Genomic DNA, 19996 nt, shown 5'->3' with positions numbered 1-19996 from the left:
ACTATTACTGGGTAGCGCTCCCGCTCAGGCACGGTATCTCAGGATCTCCAAAAAGAACATAACAGATCTATTATCAGGTGAGCTCGACATCCCCATGTAGATGCTAGTCACCGATAAAGCATATGCTGTCGCCATTGCGCGGGCGCGCGTCTCGGCGACCTCCGTTGTTCATGAGCTCGTACAACAGACCAGTCTTGACCAAATTGCTGGCCGGCCACACCAATCGCCTCTGCTCGATGCGTCTATGATCAGCAGTTTTACAATATCTTTACCCATGGCCACGCATGCAATTGGTGATTCTGGTCGTGGAATTTTACTTCCCTGGCGTCATCCTCCGATAAGAGGTTGTAAGAAGTCTTGATATAAAGAATCTGCGGCGCCGACTCCTCTTTCCCTTGTCTCTTATCCCCTTGTACTCGCTCACAACAGGCGACCAAGATCAGTAGTAGCTTGAACAATCTCAGTGTATCACGTCTACCACCCAAACACATTTACTCAAGATGGCCAAGCTCGCTGCAGCTCGTTATGGCAAAGACAACATCCGCCTGTACAAGGTCGAGAGAGACGAAGCCACCAAGACACACACCGTTTATGAGATGACAGTCTGCGTCTTGCTAGAAGGAGAGATTGATGTATCGTCAGTGATGCTCCTCCGATTTCTACCATGCGTGATATACTGATGTCGCTTAGTTACACCAAAGCCGACAACAGTGTTGTGGTTGCAACCGACTCAATGAAGAACACCACCTACATCATGGCAAAGCAGAACCCAGTCCACCCTCCCGAACTATTCGCATCCATCCTCGGCACTCACTTCATCAACACCTACAAGCACATTCACGCTGCTCATGTTAGCGTTGTCCAACACAGATGGACCCGTATGACGATTGACGGAAAGCCTCACCCTCACTCCTTCTTTCGTGACGGGAATGAGAAGAGACTGGTACAAGCAGATATTATCGAGGGCAAGGGAATAGAAATCAAGTCGGGTATCTCCGACCTTTTAGTGCTCAAGAGCACCGGCTCTGAGTTCCACCACTTTGTCCGAGACGAGTTCACCACCCTACCCGAGGTCTGGGATCGAATTCTCAGCACTTCGGTCGATGCCAACTGGAAATGGTCTACTTTTGCGGGCCTGGATTCCGTGAAGAAGCATGTTTCCAAATTTGATGAGACCTGGTCCAAGGCTCGAGACATCACTTTCCGACTCTTCGCCCTCGAGGAGAGCCCTAGTGTGCAAAACACTATGTATAAGATGTGCGAGGAGATCCTCGCTGCTCAATCTCTTGTTCAAGCAGTTGACTATTCTCTTCCGAACAAGCACTATTTCGAGATTGATCTGAGCTGGCATCATGGCCTGAAGAACACTGGGAAGGACGCCGAAGTCTATGCGCCTCAGTCAGACCCCAACGGCCTGATCAAGTGCACTGTGTCCCGGGACGACACTGCGTTGTCCTCCAAGCTGTAGACAAAATCTGCTCGAGCGTGTTCGGTCACGGAGTTCTGGTGCTGGAGTCATGGGACAGGGATTTCCGGAGAACAATAAACAGGCTGTAAATATCCCGAAATAATCCACCTATACATTTTCGCAAAACCCCGTATGCCTTTCTTTGTCCCTAGAACGCCATAAAAGTACTATTACATTCTCAGTTTATGAGCTCACTTTCGTCTCCTGGTTCGCTGCAATGGCTTGCATGACAGGCCCTGGCTCGTCGCCTGTGAATGGCTTCCCTGCAAACTTCACAATATTGGCCTTGTAGGGATGGCTGGTGCCTTCGAAAACTTTCAACCTTGCCAGCCGTTTATCCCTCAGCCGGTTCTTCGGTAGCATACCCCTTACAGCTTTCTTCAACACCTCTCCGCCACCCCACTTCTCAATCATCCTCTCCATGCTCATCTGTTTTAAGGAACCCGGGCGCGTATTGTGGGTGTAGTATTGCTTTTGTTGGCGTTTTTTGCCTGTAACGTGTATGTCGTGGCAGCCGCAAGCCACGACGTAGTCGCCGCAGTCGGTAGAAGGGTCGTAGATGGGCTTATGCTTGCCCATGAGAAAAACGGCGATGGAGGAGGCTATCCGACCGAGAGAGCGAGAATCGGAGCCTACATCGATATAGTGCCATGTTCGAGAGTAGGCAAGACGGGTCTAGCATCATGACAGGAAGGTTAGGGTGAGACTCAGGCGCAGGTAATGTTTCTGAGAAAAGAGGTTTCGGAACATACCTTGCCTATTGTTTGCGACATGGCCGGCTTAATGCTATCTTGACATGAAAGAGGTGCAAGGTCTGTGTGTAGCTTGTCCCAGGCCTACCGCGATATCACAGGAAACCTTCAAAATACTCGAAGCAGGTTGTTGATTAACATCCTACGTCCTATGGAGCGGTAGAAAGAGTCCGCATTGAGCTTCGAGTCGGAAAATTGCATTAGTACCACAAATGGTTTAGTGCCATAATTCTTGGCGCATGCCCGCACTTTCCCTGCGAAAATCGTCCACCACCAACTCCCAAGAACATTTTCACAATCGAGCAATCCACCCAACTGTACCAGCTCTGTGTAATCGCCGCCAGTCCCCAAGATGTCGGCTCCCCAGAGTGTACAGTGCTTCGGCAAGAAGAAGACTGCTACGGCGGTTGCCCACTGCAAGGTCAGACAAACCCGATGCGCAAGACGACTTTGAGATGGAAAACTGACGAGTCATTTGGGGTTTCTACAGAAAGGCAAGGGCCTCATCAAAGTCAACGGAAAACCTCTCTCTCTCGTCCAGCCGGAAATCCTGCGTTACAAGGTATGATACTGGCTTTCGACCCCCAATCCCTCGCTTCGCAGTTCGTCCAAAACGAGCGAAGTGATTCACCAAGAAATAAACACAGTTGCTCATATTGTTTGTTTCAACTCTCAGGTCTACGAGCCACTCCTGATTGTCGGTCTCGACAAATTTGCCGATGTTGACATCCGCGTCCGCGTTACCGGTGGTGGTCATACTTCTCAGATCTACGCCATCCGCCAAGCCATCTCGAAATCAATCGTCGCTTACTACCAGAAATTCGTCGACGAGTACACGAAGAACCAGTTGAAACAGGCTCTGGTGCAATACGATCGTACACTCCTGGTTGCCGATAACAGACGGTGTGAGCCCAAGAAGTTTGGTGGGCCGGGTGCAAGAGCGCGGTACCAAAAGTCGTATCGTTGAGTGGGACTTGGGCCTGGGAGGAGGATCGGTCGGTGGTGGCTGTGGCGGTGGCAGTTGCGCTGTTACGTGGAAAGCACATGGAATGCTTGCGGTTGTGCTTCTGGTTGACTTGTGAGGACAGCACCATGATTGTCAGTCAGGGAAAAAAGAATGGTGCAAAGATGGAGACATCGAAGCTGTTCCAAAACACCTACGAAAGGAGCATCATACGGCTCGTCAAGCCGATGAGATCCGATTCCGCCTATTATGGGTCACTCATCGAGGCGCAAAGGCTTGTGGTCGGACATGCAGCCAACTGAAACCGGAATAAATTTCTCGTTCAAAAGATCTCTTATTATCACGCTTGAATGATCGTTCGAATGTGACTCGCACTGCTTTCTTACGTGATGCTGATGTCAAGTCTCAACGATGACCGGCGCGTACTCACCAGTCTCTTCATCTTCGTCAACGCCGTGCATGGTAACCTCGACTCGCTCGCCATCCTCTAGCTCAAACATTCCTCTCCTCAACGTGTCCCTTTCACTCTGCCATCCATACTTTTCTTCGAACAGTCTCTCCAAACCATCAACTTCTCTTCTCAGCGAGTCTCTTTGGTCCTTGTCCACGTCGTCCACCACCGCCCTGAACCGAGCCCACAGCGTCCTCAGCCAAGCGCTTCCAGATTCGTCCCTCAGCTCGAACAGCCCGCCTTCGACATCGTCCACATGCATAATCTGCAGACGCAGCACTCTGACCACCTGCACAAAGTAGCCTTCCGCTTCGTCCAGCGCGGTGCGGCAGGTGAAGAAGACGGTAAGGAGCCGCTTCCACTGCTCGAGACAGCTGTAGTTCGCGAGCGTGAGCACCATCAGGAAGCAGAACTGTAGCTCCCCGAGCAACTCGCGCGCACCCTGCGCTCTGTCTCCGCCGGCCCCGTGAGCGGCTTGCTCGATCAGTTGGCTAGGTACCAGCTCCGGTCCCGTGCCCTGTCCGTCCTGGCCCGACCGATGTCCCCGCCCGCCCACGTCTGTTTGAGATTGACCGGCAGCAGATCGAGGGGTAGTTGATCCAGGGCATTCGAGGCTTCGAGGTGCGAAAGGCCCGGGATGGTCTCGGTGTCACTGGGTGCAGAGGATATTGACGAGATGATCCAGTCTGGGGAGAGAATGCGCGTGAGAAGCGAAGAAGAGACGTACGTTGTCAGAGCGGGCCAGTCTGTGCTTTCTGCGCGGCCGTCCTCGTCGTCAGCCGCTGCTGCTGCTGCCGCCTCGGATGTATCGCGTCCCTTAGATTCTCCTGCAGATAGCTCCGAAGTCGCGCTCTGTAATGCTGCGTAGTCGACTAATCCGCGGCCGTCCGAGACAGCAGCGATCGCATTCCGTGCGCCTGGATCATTTTGGTCCACCACCTGCAGGGACTCTCCGTCCCGGTTCCATCGCAAGACTTGAATTGGGTTTGTAGAATTCAAATTCAGCCATCTCCCATGTCGGATCGACAGAGAGGCATCGGTTCCAGTGTACAGAAAATGAAATCCCCAAGGAATTTTGGCGATACCGTGAAAGTTGGGCGAGGAATTGAATGACACTAGATCTAGGCCGACGAAAGTCTTGGGTGGGAGTGAGAGGATGATCAACATCGAGGAATTTTGTGAATCCATAACCAGTTAATCCTTTTGGTTGGGGGGAAAGAGAAATAAAAGGAGAGACGGGCTTGGCTACGAGGTGGAAAGTCTACGGACGCGAAAGTTGCGATGAAGTTTTGTCTTTTGATTTCATCATTGCATGCACGTATTCCTCGTTGCGATCATTTGACCGCAGAAGAGTAGCAGCATTGAAGACCAGGCACAAAGGGCCGTTCTTCGCGTATTTGAGTCCACCCTCCCCGTCTCCTGCAGAAGCGTTTTTGGGCTGTTTCCCCCAGCGGCAAGCTGCTACCAGGGAATAAAAGCAACAGTTGTACACCCGAGTCCAGCGCACATGCTCACAGACGACGACCGCGACGACCGCCCTTGCGTCTCGTGCTGTCGGATGGCGTGGGAGTAACATCCTCGATTCTTCCGATTCTCATACCCGAGCGAGCCAATGCACGCAGAGCCGATTGAGCACCAGGGCCTGGGGTTTTTGTGCCGTTTCCTCCAGTAGCCCGGATCTTGATGTGAAGAGCGGTGATGCCGAGTTCCTTGCATCGCTGAGCAACGTCTTGAGCTGCCAACATGGCAGCGTAGGGAGATGACTCGTCACGGTCGGCCTTGACTTTCATGCCTCCTGTAACACGGCAAATGGTTTCGCGGCCACTGGAATCACCCAGAATGTTAGCCTTTTGAACCATCTGCACCTTTCCCGATATACGGCATTGCTTCATTGTGGTTCTTTTCACTTACGAGAGATCGGTAACATGGACGAAGGTATCGTTGAAGGAGGCGAAGATGCGGGCAACGCCAAAGACGAGTTCACCTGGGCGCAATATTTAGTACAAGAATCCATGCGCAACTTTGCTCAATTTCACTCACCTTCTCGCACCTGAGGGCCGAGGGAGATGTTCTCGGTGGCGGCGCGCTCGACCTTCTTCTTGGGAGGCATTTTGAATTGTTGTTGTTGGTTGTAGGAGTGGACTGGCGAAAGACAGGAAAGAATAATTTCGACGATTTTGAGATTTTGATGGGGAAACTGCTTGGTGCGTGGGAGCGGGACAGGTCCGCCAGTGTATTTCACGCTAGTCCAAATCCTGTCAATATGTCTTGGCGGAGAATTGAGGACGTCGCTTTGAAACGAAGCTCACCACTCATTGCGCTGGCCAGTTCACCACCATTAATGTAGTTCCAATTTGGTTCTCGCCTGCGTCAAGAAGGACTTGATACTAGGAGCACTGATACACTCTTGATAAAGACGGTTCGATTATCGACTAATACTTAAGCTACACAAGCACCAGAGGATGAACTGCTACTTGTAGTACATACATCGCTGTGTGGTCGCTCACATCTTCTAAAAGCAGAACCAGGATCGGGGCGAAAATGCTTGAGCTGGCTGCCATGTTATCATGATCAATGTGTACCTCGTACAAGTAGAACCTTAGCGACTTTGAGTCGCCTGAGCATTGACCCCAATCGTGCCAAGAGCCAATTCTAGATGAGGATTAGTGCCTTGGCGTCTTAAGAAAACTTTCTCCCGTTCCCATCTTCAACGCGACTTTCGTTTTGTTCAACAGCTCAAAGTGCTATACTTTCAATTTGTGCTAGGTTTAATGATCGTTACGTCGATGGCCTGCTGCAGTGATATATCTACTAATGTCCTAGTGCCCTATTGAGAAGAGATAGCGACCCAGGGCAACCCCAAATTGAAAAGTCAACAACACCCGAGTTGTCCCTCCCGCACCGTGAGTCATGGAGGGCATTACGGTCGGGATCATTGGGATGGGTGACATGGGCCGTATGTACGCAAGAAGATTCAGTCAAGCTGGATGGAGGTACGAGAATGCAGTGCATGTTTTTTGAAAAGATAATGCGCGCTGAATGTCTGTTGCCCAAGGTATGTTGGCTTGTTTTCTCTCATTATCTTCCAAGGATGACTCTGAGTGCATTTGGCTCGAGCATGGTCGTTGAGATATTGCTTTCATCATTCTGATGTAGCATCCTATCCCAACGGCCGTCACTGATGTAAAACCCTCGCTACCTTAAATTTTTCTTGTCTGATGGTTATGCTATCTGTTGCTACAATCTACCACATCAAGTTCCCAGAGGATTCTTAGCTGACCTTTTTGCGCCGATAGACACGAAACCCTTACTGTTGTCCTCTAAAAACATAGAACTGATGGTTAGCCATGCAGAGTCAACGCTTGCGATCGACCAGACAAGTTCCAAACTCTACACGAGGAGTACGCGAATGAGGTTTGTGTCGTCAGCAGAGTTGATGAACATGATTGACCAAGATTAGAAAGGAATAAATATCTTGCCTAATGGTCATCTTGTTTCCCGAGCCAGCGACTGGATCATATACAGTGTCGAGGCTGAGCTCATTGACAAGATTGTTGCTGAATATGGCCCGTCCACCAAAGTCGGTGCCATTGTTGGTGGACAGACCTCTTGCAAAGCGCCTGAGCTGGCTGCCTTTGACAAGTACCTGCCCGACGACGTTGAGATTGTTTCTTGCCATTCCCTGCATGGCCCCGCCGTAGACCCAACAGGCCAACCCCTTGTCGTCATTCAACACAGAGCGTCTCAGAAAAGTGTTGATCTCTGTGTCCGAATCCTCTCTTGCCTGAATTCCAAGTTCGTCTTCTTGTCGGGGGAGAAGCATGACCGCATTACAGCAGACACGCAGGCTGTTACGCATGCTGCGTTTTTGAGCATGGGAACCGCGTGGGCGGCGAACAACCAGTTCCCGTGGGAAATCGATCGATATATCGGTGGCATCGAAAACGTCAAGATTAACATCACTTTGCGCATCTATGCCAACAAGTGGCATGTCTATGCTGGGCTCGCAATTCTCAACCCTGCAGCGAAAAAACAGATTCGACAGTATGCTGAGTCCGTTACCGAACTCTTCAAGCTCATGCTGGGTGGCCACCGAGAGGAGCTGTCCCGGCGGATTAAGACGGCTGGTGCGGCAGTCTTTTCCAAAGACGCTGTTGATCAAGATCTATTGCTTGGGGATGATGTGTTGGACAAGTTCTCGCTCTCACGAAGACCTAAAGAAAGAATGCCAAACAACCACCTGAGTCTGTTGGGCATTGTCGATTGTTGGTGGAAACTCGGCATCGTTCCATACGACCATATGATTTGCTCCACGCCTGTGAGTATATTCCTTGGCCTAGTTCTGTTACTATTTCTGACAACCCAACTCCTAGCTCTTCCGAATCTGGTTGGGGGTCACTGAGTATCTGTTTCGCAACGAGACCTTGCTAGATGAAGTAATCAACACGGCAATCGAAGATGACACATTTCGTTCGGACGATCTTGAGTTCACCTTTGCGGCAAGAGTAAGTCTCTCCAATGTGGCATAGCCTGACTTTGTCTATCTGCATGTCCTCCAGGAAAATGCACCTGTCTTTGGGCAAACTCAAAGTCAAGTGTTATCTCTACCCTTGATGGGGTGTCGCCTCAAATCAACATAGGCTAATGATAGTGGTGTTTGACCGTAGGCATGGTCTGAATGCGTTTCGTTCGGCGCATTCGAAGCATATCGGAGCCGGTTCGAAAGAATCCAACAATACTTTGCCCCGAGATTCCCCGACGCTGTGAGACTTGGGAACGAAATGATCAAGGAAATCATGGTTAAGACGAAAGACTGACTCGTAGAGGGGGTCCCTCGGCGAATGGGAGAGTGGTGGGGAGGGAGCCCGGGGTTTTGTGAGGGAGTTGGGTATCATAAAATTCATCAGGGCCCGGTCCAGTGAAGGTCCTGCAATTCCGAGTCTTCGATGCGATCAACAGTGACGCCAATAACCAAGTCGAATTGCTTTCCTGTTGACCGGGCAAGGGCCGGCAAGGGAATGGTGGCTAGGAAGGGCCAACTCTTGCCTTTTTCAAATAGGAGAGGCTTTGCCGGAGAAGCATGACTAACCAAACAGAACGACCCCAGATGGGTGCGAGATCCTTCATGCCAAAAATAATGGACTCGACACAGCTACGAATTAAAAGAGGGGATTTCGCCTCCCCAGATGGCAATATCAGCTGCTTGCATTATATTAGTTTTGATGATCTCTAGAACAGCGATTGGCTGGGGAAAGGTTGCCGCAAAGTTCCAGAGGAGACCAAACCATTGCTGTGCGCATGCCGTCGACTCGAGTATCGTAAGTCATTCCGTGCACCTCACAGCATTATCGAAGTGCATAGATAGTGAGATGCTTTGCCGACTTCCAATCATCAGCGAGGACCGTCTTATCCGTCGCTGAAAGGCATGAGGAGTGCCGCCGCGGCCCGTACAATTCCGGAAATAATGGGGAAGTTGAACAGACAAGTTGCCACACAGAAATCCTTCCTGACCTCATAACTGTTTCCAGCCGCCGTATATAGGAACTGGGCCACATTGCGCATCTACACACACTGCGCCCCTCTCCGTGGTTCCTACTCTGTACAACATGGAACGGTGGGATCATTTAGCCGGCCTAGGACTTGCACGTTTGAAGATCTGAGCCGTCGATCAAACCCAACGAGATCCAATCACAGGCTCTGATATATCGCAGGATGCTTCTTTGTGCGACGCAACCGATTCCCAGACACCAGAACGGGAAAAGCCAGCATGCCGAGCCCTACAGGTACGACGACAAGTAAATACTTGCATGTATCTGTCCAAATACTCCTCCCTAACTCAAATATATCCCCTAACGCCGCAGCCAATCGGGCAGCAAGAGATTACCATTGCCATGCACCTGCGCCGTGCCCTGTGGAGGTGGGCGGGTGCCAAGCCTTGCGCTAGACAGATAAGCGGTGGATTAGCGTGGATTATTTCGGAGCCGTGCCCAATCAAGTTAGATGTGTGGGTTGCTGATCCCCTTTCCTGGTCGTTCAGTCCCTGTGGATGATTTCTATTTATTGTCTGTCATCCAGCCTTGTACGTTCGCCGCGCCGGAGTCACTCCGTGAAGACCTTTGGTCGTTTTTCGGGAGGTATCAGGTCCACATTGAGGTGATGCACGCACTGTGTTGGGTATGTCGACAGCCAGTTCTTTGTTATGCGACGAGATATCTGCTGTTGCACGGTGCCGCGTAATTGCCATGGCGGGCCGTATGAAAGAATCCTTCCCAAACAGGGGTCGGGGTTTTAGGAAAGCGTCGCATGTAGCTCTCCTGAAGCCCCTTGGCAAGCCACGGAACGCGCAATCAAGCCATCCCCTCTCTGACGTGCAATCTGCCCAAGGTTTTGAACATGGCTCGCACTCCTGGAGATGATCAAAGAATTAAAACCCCCCCCTTTGACTTCCGTCGCGTGTTTCGAAACTCCCCCATATCTTCAACCAACGCGTCGAGCAGAGAAAGGCTTATATCCTTCCCTGACCCTGCAAACAATTCCTCATTTCTTGACTCGTAGCAGAATTTGACGAGACCCAGTCTGCTCGTTATCACCACACTATCTACCGACTTCTGATTGTATCGACCTTGTTGGAGCACGATGGTGCAGAAAGGCGTCTTGGCTTTGGCCACCCTCGGTACGCCTCTCGCGGTTCTGCCATTGACACATTATACTGACCCTGGCCGCAGTGGCTGGCTCCTCGGCACAATTTGCACAGTATTCTACGAGTAACTACGCGGTAGCAGTCAATGTGCCGTCAGACACAGCCTCCTCCGGCAGCGGCTCAATATTTCTGCAAATCAGTGCCCCCAGCGGCACCCAATGGGTCGCATTTGGTCAGGGCACTGGCATGTCAGGGGCCAACATGCTCGTTGTATATGCCGCCGACAGCAACAACGTGACTGTCTCCCCCAGATTGGGCACCGGGCATGTCCAACCACGGTTCAACTCTGACGCCCAGGTCTCACTACTGGAAGGAAGCGGTATCGCCTCGGATGGCTCGCTTGTCGCCAACATTCGCTGCGACAGCTGCCTGAGCTGGAGTGGTGGTAGTATGAGCCCAACGGATTCTTCGAGTAACTGGATCTATGCCCACAAATCAGGAGATCCTCTTGACTCAACAGACACATCTGCCAACATTAACCAGCATGACAGTGACGGTGGATTTACCCTGGATTTGACTCAGGGGACTGGTGGAAGTTCGTCAAACCCGTTCGTGGCAGCCTCCAACGACGACTCTTCCTCAGCAGCCCCGTCGGCGACCCAATCTGCTTCCCAGTCCGCAACTGGAGGACCAGCCACCACAACCGAGACCGGGACGGCTACTACAAGCACCGTGGTTACCCCTACCGGTGGCGTGTCCAACCCTATCGTGAGCTCCAACCCGTCCTCGTCGAGCGGTACAGAGGTCAGCAGCGGATCCGACGACAACATCCGAACTGCTCATGCCGTCATCATGCCTCTGGTCTTTGTGGTCATGTTCCCCTTGGCGGCATTGACGCTCTACCTCCCCTACACGAACAAAGTCCGACATATCCACGCTCCGCTGCAAGTTCTCAGCTTGGTCTTGATGATTGTCGGCCTGGGCCTGGGCGTTGAACTCGGCAAACAAGTCGACAACCTGGATGGCTACCACATGGTCATTGGCTACATCCTCGTTGCGTGGATGGGGGTCTTCCAGCCTGCTCTTGGTCTGCTCCAGCATATGCATTTCCGAAAGTACGGCACCAGGAGCGCTTCCGGGCACACCCATCGTTGGCTCGGCCGTGCCATGATCCTGCTAGGTGTCGTCAACGGCGGCTTGGGATTCAAGACTGCGGGCATGATTGGCAGCCAAAACGTCCCGACCTATTCAGTTGCAGTCTACAGCGTCTTCTCCGGCCTGATCTTTATCGTCTACGTCGTCGTGCTCTGTCTCCCGAATTACAACCGGACCGCCGGGTCGACACAAACCCTGCCAGGTGAAAAGCCCCGACCAAGAATTGAAGGCTACGAGATGCATCGCCGCTCTGACGACGACCGACCACTGCGCGGGTGATCACTCTCAATCACACCATGACAACTTTCGAACTGGGGAGATTAGCCCAGATACACCAATTTCCATGATTTTTCTTCTTCTTTCCCTTTTTTTTCTCTCTCTACAACTTTAAAGAACGGGTCGCGACGTGCGCGATGGGACGAAATGGAGTACAAGAGTGGGTTGGTCTGTTTAGATGGAGGGAGCGGAGTGATGGAATCACGATTGAAATGCAACGGAAAATGTACGAAGCAACCTCCTTTTTTTTTCCCCCTTCCGGCGTGAGTGGTCAAACGAAAGGGACGGCTTTTTGGGAGGGTTTCTCCCACTGGAACAAGACTTTTTTTCAAACAAAAGTCTTGGGAAATTCTAGTGCTACAAAATGAATGATGTAGACGAAAAAGAAACTAGAAACTACTCGGGTATGTACATACATTAGCTACTACTGCTACTACTGCGACTACAACAGCCATTGAGTCGAGTGGTAAAAGGCACAACAAATGCTACGCAATTGGCGAATAATCACACCACTTTTTGTAAGATAGCCAGCAACTGGAGGATCTGATTTGTTTCTCTTGTTCTTGCCTTTTGGCCAAAAGTCTACAGCAAAGGAATTTGCCGGTCGGAAGCTCAGCGACAGAATCATGTGGCTACCCTTGCATCGTGCCATGCGTCGATGGAGCTCCATTCATCAAGAGCGCGGGGGTGAATCTAGTTCAAGCAGAAAAGCAATAATTGTCTATCTCTCTCTCGCGCGCACGAGACAAGTACAAAAGGTACATACCGTAGCCATAGCGAGCTGAACACCATCCGAGTCCAACCTTACAAAGTACTGTAGTCTGATAGGAGGGCAGAAAGACCACACCCCTTTCTTTCCATCTTCCCTCTCGGGAGATCCCGCAAGTTCTTTCCCCCTCCCTTGCATCACCATAGGACGAGGATTTGGCGGGCAGTCTCCGTTTCCCCTTGCCTCGTATTGTCAGTGGAGTGTGCAGATCATCAACATCCGCAGCGTGCATGGGCATGGCATTTGATCATCCCGGGCTCCATCCCACAACCGCGCAAAAAGCTCCGCCCTCCGACACGTGCCGCAAGTCATCCTTTATTGGCTGAGGGCCCATGCTTTTAAACTTTCTTGCGTTTCGAGAGTTTCGAGGGCCTTCGGACGGTTAACAAACGTGAAGGGTGAAGGGGGGAATGACGTTCAGGGACACTTGAGCGTGTGTTGAGCGACTACCTGCGAGGTACTGGACAGAGAGTAAGGTCAGGGCGAAACCATCGGATGAGGTGTACCTGGTGGCTGTGGGGGTTGCCTTGCGCGCCAATGCTCGTCTGGATGACGAGTCGCGACCTCCATTTCTCTCGGCGTTTGTCGATTGAGAAAGGAAGTAGGGTGTCTTCAGCGCTAACCAGACGAGGTAGTTGACTTTCTGGCCGTCTGTCGCTTAGACATAGGACAGACAACACAACGTGAATTCAAGTCAGCCTGGCACTCGTGGCTCATTCTCTTGGTAACTCTCAACACGTTGTCTGCTCCACGATTCGGCCAGGAGGATGGATGTCTTGGTCTTGGTCTTTGGTGGAGTCATGGTCACTAACTCCGGACGGTGCCCAAGTCTATAACCGAGCTGGTCATGCGAAGACATCCCCTGTGGATACAACAATGACTGCGACTGTGTGATGTTAGCTGTTTCTTGGATGCCGTCATCGTCATCTCGCTCGTCCTTTGACCGGGAGACAACCTAGGACGAAAGAAAGCAGTCCTGTTCTGGCGCTATCTTTCGGATGTCCTCGTTCAGTACTACCGTTACTGATATCGGGAGTGTGATCGACACGGCTACCCGCATGTGTGTGGTAGACAGAGACAGGTGTAATCAAGTGGAGAGGTAAGTTGGTGATTGTCAGTCTCTGAAAGGTATAGACGACCACTACCGGACCTTTCCGCATCTTCTTGGTGTTCGACAAAGATGTCATCCCAAGCGAGGAACATCACCAATAAAGGATTGAGCAAGAGAGGCAAATCAGAAGAGCCTCATTGGAAGATCAGCTAGCCTTCAGACGACAAAGTGGTCTCAGGTACGCCAGGGCGAGACAAGGTCAGGTTGCTGGCCCGAGGAAACTTAATTATGACGAAGTAAATGACGACGAGATTGGACAAGGAGACCAAGAGCAGGCGGAAATGTAGCACAAGGGAGATGGGTGATCCCCATACAAGCAGACGTTGGACATGCTTTTGGTCTTTGATCTCAATATTTGTGACCTGGACCTTGTATACTGTAAGCACAGGGCCAAAACGGAAGGCTGTAGCGAGGGACAAGACACCCGATAGCACTCTATCTACGCAATGGGTTGGATGTCTAGCCAAGAGAACGCAATGTGCAGTTCCACGGCTCCTGTATCGAAGATTTCACCCAGAGAACTGCCCAGCAGCCACATTACTGGCCCTTTATGTTGAGTTATTGATATCCCTCTACATCCGAGACAAGGCTGTGTCCAGCAAGGCTCGCAACCCCATGGGGACGGGCCTTCGGATAATTGTTGCTGCGGCGCCTCCACACTTTTGACGCCCAACACCGGCAATTTCGACTTTGTTGTTTACAAGTCCCTCACAGCATCCCTGTGGACGCGGAGGCATCAGGCTGTTCGGATTGAGCTAGCTGCTCAACACCGCCTGTGCGAGCATATGACCGGCTATTTGCGACCTCTCGGTGACGATCATTGCCCTCTGCAAGCTCCAACGTGATGTACCACGACATTGAGCCGACCGGGTCCCTGCAGGCCCATTCTGGAAGGTCCCAAAAGAACCCTTTCAAGAACACTGAGATGGATGATGACGAAGCAGCACAGCGCCAAGTCAGCCCATGTCTCCGAAAAAAGTCCCACGTCACGTCTAACAGCTCATGCCGAATACTTGATGTCCACAAACCTTGTCTGTAAAGAGCGAGCGTTGGCTACGTTGCCATCTACGAGATTTAGGCTAATAGTCACTCAATGCGGAGTTCGACCCCGGGTTTCCTAGGCGGAGGTCGTGTTCAATGGACTGGAGGACATGAAGACAAGCTATATGAAGTAGAGGAGGTGCTCAAGCTTTCGCAAAGCTTTGAACCGCCTGCATACCAAGAAAACCGTCGTCGTTCAAGGCACATACTCGTCCTAATCAGCCACCACCTGGACCAGTCATCATGGGGGTGCGCAGCCTTTACAATGCGGCCGTTCTACTCATTGCCACGTACCTGATCGCAAGGTGCAACGCCTTACCCAGACGACAAGCTCTTGTTACCGCACCGAGCATCCCGGACGGCCACTGGATCGACACCTGGGCGGCAATGCCGCAGTTGACCGAATACACAAACTTGCCTCCACCTCCATATGTGAGTAACCAGTCTCTTTCTCTATAAGATATACCTGAGAGGAAGAAGAACGATAGAGAATTGTCGGTGGTAAAATGGTACACACAACTAATTGAGTCCTGTCCTTCCACATTTGTTAGAACACCACCTCGGTGATATTCTTCAACAGCACGATCCGCCAAACCCTGCACATGTCGACCGGCGCCTCACAGATCCGGATCCGGATCTCCAACGCCTTTGGCCTCACCGACTTGCCCATCACTGCCATGACGGTCGCGCTGCCTTTCAACGGCTCCTCAGGTGTCAGCGCGATCCAGCCCTCGACCCTCCAAAAGGTGACCTTCAGCGGCGGCGAGTCGTCCATCACCATCCCCGATGGTGCCCTTGCTGTCTCCGACCCGCTGGACTTCCCGATCCAGCCGCTCTCCACCATCACTGTGACCATGTACCTCGCCACGGGCCAGAACGGGACATTCATCACAAGCCACCCAGGCAGTCGGGCGACGTCGTGGTTTACGCTAGGCGACCAGGTAAGCGCGACGAACTTGACAGGGCCGTTTTTGAACAGCACCCAGCATTGGTAAGTTTGTCTCCACCAGCCTTCTCTATGAAATGTCCTTTTTTTTTGGCTTTCTTTCCGTTGAAAAAAAAAAGTTGGAGAGATGTTTTGTTGTGCTGGAGCACTGACGTGTGAATTGGTAGGTACTTCTTATCCGCTGTCGAAGCGTGGTCGCCGCCGAACTACCGCACATGGGCAATTATCGGGGACAGCATCACGGACGGGAGAGGAAGCGACCCGGACAAGAACGACAGGTGAGTTATACACCCCTTTCCACCATTCTTCTCTTCTCTTCTCTCTCTCTCTTTCTCTCTCTTTTATACCCTTTGTCTTCTTTCAGCCTGGGCCAAACATCCCAGAGATCCTAAACTGACCGGGGGGAAAAATAAATAAATAGATGGCCCGACCTCGTCTACGCGCGCATGCAATCGAGCAACTCGCCCCTCCTGACGTCCATCTCCATGATCAACCAAGCCGCCGGGGGCAACCGGATTTTGTATGACGGGCTGGGCCCGAACGTGCTGGCACGGGTCGACCGCGACGTGCTCGCGCACCACGGCGTGCGGTACGCGATGATCTGGGAGGGCGTCAACGACATCGGGGTCGCCGACGCGACGCCCGCGAACCAGACCGAGACGTACGAGCGCCTGGTCTCGGCGTACCGGCAGATCGCGGCGCGGGTGCACGCGTTCGGCGTCCCGCTGTTTGCCGCCACCATCACCCCCTTCTCCGCCCCCGGCGGCAACACCACGCTGCAGGCCTACACGAGCCCGCTGCGCGAGCAGACCCGTCAGAAGGTCAACGCGTTCATCCGCTCGTCCGCCACCGCGGGAGCTGGGGGTGGCATCTTCGACGCCGTCTTCGACTTCGACGCCATCCTCCGCAACCAGTCCGTGCCCAGCCAGCTGGCCGACGCCCTGCAGTCCGGCGACTACCTGCACCCCAACGACGCGGGCTACCAGCTCCTCGCCGAGAGCTTTGATCTGAGTGTCTTTGAGAAGTTCGATACCGGTGTACTGGGATTTACCTAGCCCTGACATGCTCATGCTTGTCCATTGTGTTTTTCGTCTGTGGGGCCGCAACTACTTGCGCTAGCGATAGCAAGCAGGCAAGAAAAAAAACTAACGGGCGAGATCAAGTCGAGGGATGTGGAATGACTGGTTTTGAGATATGTAATGAAGGAAGGACACACATTCTATCCCATCTAGCTCGGTTACCCAGACCCCAATACCATTCAAGATCCATGACCGTGACAATCAAGAGAACCGAGAAAGATGGAGGGATCACAGGACTAATTCGAGCCCCGATTTAAGAGTCAAAGAACTAAAAAAAAAAAAAAGAAATAGAAGCCAAGACGGCCTTCACGACACGGCCGACGGTGCGTCATTGACCCCGGAAAAAGGGACAAAAGAAAAGTCAAGACCTGTGCGGGCTATAATGCTAAGATTGCAAAATCGATAATGGGTAATGCAATAATGTGACCTTGAACTTCAAGTTGTTTTGGAGACGGTGGTGGCATGGAGGAAAGGGAACCCTAGTGGATAAATATATGATTATCTCAATCACAAATCCTGTTCGATTGGCCCGGTCGTTCTGGCCGGAGAGGAGCATTGACAATGAGAACCTATCTAATGACTGAACAATAAAAACTGCCTGGCCAGTAAGGCTTAATGTAGTCTCATTGACGTGTGGGCGCTCCTAGGTCCTTGTCCCTTGTACTGCGATAACAGATACACATCGCCCGGTCAAGTTCTCAGTACTCCATGCCGCCGTATTCCCATATCTGTCCCTCCTCCTCTCTCCTCCGGTGGCATCTGGACGGGCATTTGAAAGCTTCTAACACACCTCACCGCATTGGCCTGTTCCTGCAGGATCTCCGAATTGTCGGCAGGAAGAACGAATAAATCGGGTGGCAAGCTCCTTTCGTTCTGCTAACCGTTGCACGAACTGAACAGGAAGGGAAGCTATAGATGTCGTCAGACACATTGCATCGCTCGTTGCGTCGGCTCTCAATCCTCTGGGCTCCGCCCATTTCGATAAGTCCACAGGCGACTGAGCTCCTTGACCTGTCTTCCTGGCGCACCAGTTCTTCGTGGAGCGGCCTGTACAGTATCCCACTCTCGCAAGATATCCATGTCGACTTCGGCATCCATGAAGCCGTTGCTGTCTCGCACACGTCCGCGGGAGAGATCTTTGGTATCGATGCCCTCCATCTCGAAGATGTTGTCCAAGTAATGTTGATTCAGCTGGTGACCAGAGCCGACTCGCTTGAACAAGCGCCCGAAGAATAGGTTTATCTGCTCTTCTCGAAGATCCATCATCTCGATCGGTGTCCTGGGAGAGAGCAATGGTCTCGAAGAGGCTGCGACTACCTTCTCACGCGTGTCGACCTTGGGAGGGGTACGTCGTGTGAGGCGAGATGCCTCGTCTGAGACTTTGAACTTGTCTTGAGGCGTATTCCGGGAGCTGGGAGCAAATGGTGTGTTGTCTTGAGCCAATGCTCGAGGTAATGGTCGATCAGGGCGGAAATGTAAGATGCCGAATCTCGAGACGTAGTCGCTCTCGTTGGCATAATGCTCGATATGTGGCACGAGCCTCTGCTCAACTACACCGTGGCCATTTGCACTAGCAGATGCCGAGGACGATATGACCGGGGCATTCCAATGGTTTGCAGCATTTCCGAACGTATACACCTCCAGCTTGCCAAGCTGGTCCGCTGGCACCGTATCGTAGAGCCAGTCAAGCACCAAGCCGCCTTCAATGGCTCCCTGGCTGTGGAGGATCAAGACTACCTTGTGGATATTGTCGTCGGACAGAATGTCAACCATTGCTGCATATGCAATCCGAATATCTAAGGTGGCGAAGTTTAAGTCACGTTGAATGATGCATTCGAGGACATCGAAGATGATGCCTCGTCTAGAGTTGTAGCAGGTGTTAGACAGAGTTTAGATGCTGTAGGTATGGGAGACCTTCAGGGTATTTCGAGTTTCATGGTCGGAGTCATGGGGAACTTGGACTTACGTCTGATTATGGATTCCAAAAACGGGCCGTCTGAAAGTCATCGCGAGGCGATCGAGATTGGACTGCAACCAATGGCGCCTGGCAGGCTGTTAACTTGTGCAACACGAATACCAGGACGACATGGGTAGGATCCCGCGTCGCGATATACTGAGAGAGATGACATACCCCACAGCCACACCATTGACAAACACCCATTTCTCATGTTCATGTAAAGGCTTTCCTCTGACACATTCTGGATTTGACTCAAAGAGCCCTCGACGCCTCGGCCCATTCAACAGAACGGTAAACCATTGATTTCCAACAACGAAGCCAACAATGTACAAGAGATAGAAGGATGGCAGGCCAATGAATGCCAGTGGCAGTAGCGAACCGAGGAAGATTGTCTGAGCGACTATGAGAATGAAGTGCAAGACAGCAGCCCACAGATTGGCACCGGTGAAGGCCAGCTCATCCAGAGAGCCCGACCTCGTTGGAAATAATGGGAGTACAATACTGGGAAGACCAGCTGTGATAGGCCATGTGAAAGTAATCTCGGCAAAGAGCATCAAGTCATTGATCATAAGAAGAAGAGGGTTGGCGGTGTAAGGGATCGGTTTCGACGACGGTGAGGCCATTGTGACCGTCGACATTTTGTGGAAGAGTTGATATTGCCCTTTGAAGGAGTGTTGGAAGCAAATGTCAGCCTATTTGAGGGCCACGCGGTGAGGCTGACGGTAGTCTTGAGTAGGCTCGCACGTGCCAAAGATTCAACCCGAAGGCGCTGGGTAGGTTCTGACCTTTCACATGTCAAGTCGTGCTCTGAGGCCGTGAGGGCATGTGGTACACGGAAACTGAGAGTTTCTCCAGAACTTCAGCTCGTGTACAAGCGAGACGGTGGCGCGGGCTGAGTACGAGGCTGGGGCTGCGGGAAATGTCTGGGCAGGCAACCAGCGCAGCCCCGTCGTCGAATCAACAAAAGGTGAGGCTGGTCCACGAGGGTGCTTTGACCAGATAATGTCAAAAGCTTCCGCGATGTTGATGAAAGGCAACTTCTTTGATCAACACAAGGCGAAAGAAAATGATGTCGTCGCTATGACGCTAGTCCCGATTGAGCGGGGTGACTCGTATAATAATACTCATCAGCTCCGGTCACGTTGACGATTCTACATTCAAAGGTGTTGGGAAACCTGATCTGGAGCATTTGTGTGGGCTGCTTAGTAGTAGAAGTGGTATCTGTGGTTCTGAAAGACACGAAAGAGACGAAGGAGCGGCTGGGCTGCTTGGAAGGTCCTCAACCGCAGCTGCCACTGAAATGTTCCCGATTCAAAGACTGGACGGCGCTTGCTTTATGATGTTTTTGTGATGCAGCAGCGACGTCTGACTTAGAATCAGGGTGCCT

At 52.0% G+C, this 19996-nt stretch overlaps 9 protein-coding genes across 9 annotated transcripts; 5 read left to right on the top strand and 4 right to left on the bottom strand.

Annotated features, from left to right (window-relative positions):
* Positions 1-500: 500 nt before the first annotated feature.
* AYO21_04625 (uricase) lies at positions 501-1468 on the top strand (the record flags this gene model as incomplete). The annotated part of the gene is made up of 2 exons (XM_022654597.1): positions 501-637; positions 691-1468. 2 exons carry the CDS (start codon positions 501-503, stop codon positions 1466-1468), a joined length of 915 nt encoding a protein of 304 aa, XP_022513197.1.
* Positions 1469-1651: 183 nt separating this feature from the next.
* Positions 1652-2241, bottom strand: AYO21_04624 (ribosomal protein L13; the record flags this gene model as incomplete). Its single annotated transcript, XM_022654596.1, has 2 exons — positions 1652-2143; positions 2221-2241. 2 exons carry the CDS (start codon positions 2239-2241, stop codon positions 1652-1654), a joined length of 513 nt encoding a protein of 170 aa, XP_022513196.1.
* Positions 2242-2572: 331 nt separating this feature from the next.
* AYO21_04623 (40S ribosomal protein S16) lies at positions 2573-3187 on the top strand (the record flags this gene model as incomplete). The annotated part of the gene is made up of 3 exons (XM_022654595.1): positions 2573-2641; positions 2711-2782; positions 2897-3187. The coding sequence occupies 3 exons, from the start codon at positions 2573-2575 to the stop codon at positions 3185-3187; spliced, it is 432 nt and encodes a 143-aa protein (XP_022513195.1).
* Positions 3188-3582: 395 nt separating this feature from the next.
* On the bottom strand, positions 3583-4802 carry AYO21_04622 (hypothetical protein; the record flags this gene model as incomplete). The annotated part of the gene is made up of 2 exons (XM_022654594.1): positions 3583-4109; positions 4172-4802. The coding sequence occupies 2 exons, from the start codon at positions 4800-4802 to the stop codon at positions 3583-3585; spliced, it is 1158 nt and encodes a 385-aa protein (XP_022513194.1).
* Positions 4803-5146: 344 nt separating this feature from the next.
* On the bottom strand, positions 5147-5745 carry AYO21_04621 (40S ribosomal protein S14; the record flags this gene model as incomplete). The annotated part of the gene is made up of 3 exons (XM_022654593.1): positions 5147-5459; positions 5547-5619; positions 5676-5745. The coding sequence occupies 3 exons, from the start codon at positions 5743-5745 to the stop codon at positions 5147-5149; spliced, it is 456 nt and encodes a 151-aa protein (XP_022513193.1).
* A 1299-nt stretch (positions 5746-7044) lies between these two features.
* Positions 7045-8275, top strand: AYO21_04620 (hypothetical protein; the record flags this gene model as incomplete). Its single annotated transcript, XM_022654592.1, has 4 exons — positions 7045-7049; positions 7161-7953; positions 8009-8140; positions 8195-8275. The coding sequence occupies 4 exons, from the start codon at positions 7045-7047 to the stop codon at positions 8273-8275; spliced, it is 1011 nt and encodes a 336-aa protein (XP_022513192.1).
* Positions 8276-10271: 1996 nt separating this feature from the next.
* Positions 10272-11709, top strand: AYO21_04619 (hypothetical protein; the record flags this gene model as incomplete). Its single annotated transcript, XM_022654591.1, has 2 exons — positions 10272-10308; positions 10361-11709. The coding sequence occupies 2 exons, from the start codon at positions 10272-10274 to the stop codon at positions 11707-11709; spliced, it is 1386 nt and encodes a 461-aa protein (XP_022513191.1).
* Positions 11710-14870: 3161 nt separating this feature from the next.
* AYO21_04618 (hypothetical protein) lies at positions 14871-16628 on the top strand (the record flags this gene model as incomplete). The annotated part of the gene is made up of 4 exons (XM_022654590.1): positions 14871-15059; positions 15179-15618; positions 15741-15851; positions 15995-16628. The coding sequence occupies 4 exons, from the start codon at positions 14871-14873 to the stop codon at positions 16626-16628; spliced, it is 1374 nt and encodes a 457-aa protein (XP_022513190.1).
* A 978-nt stretch (positions 16629-17606) lies between these two features.
* On the bottom strand, positions 17607-19232 carry AYO21_04617 (hypothetical protein; the record flags this gene model as incomplete). The annotated part of the gene is made up of 3 exons (XM_022654589.1): positions 17607-18513; positions 18619-18696; positions 18784-19232. 3 exons carry the CDS (start codon positions 19230-19232, stop codon positions 17607-17609), a joined length of 1434 nt encoding a protein of 477 aa, XP_022513189.1.
* Between the last annotated feature and the right edge of the window lie 764 nt (positions 19233-19996).

Source organism: Fonsecaea monophora, assembly GCF_001642475.1.
Source record: "Fonsecaea monophora strain CBS 269.37 chromosome Unknown Scaff26, whole genome shotgun sequence".
Taxonomy (NCBI): domain Eukaryota; kingdom Fungi; phylum Ascomycota; class Eurotiomycetes; order Chaetothyriales; family Herpotrichiellaceae; genus Fonsecaea; species Fonsecaea monophora.
Note: the sequence above shows the minus strand (reverse complement) of the source record. Positions and strands in the feature narration are given on the sequence as shown.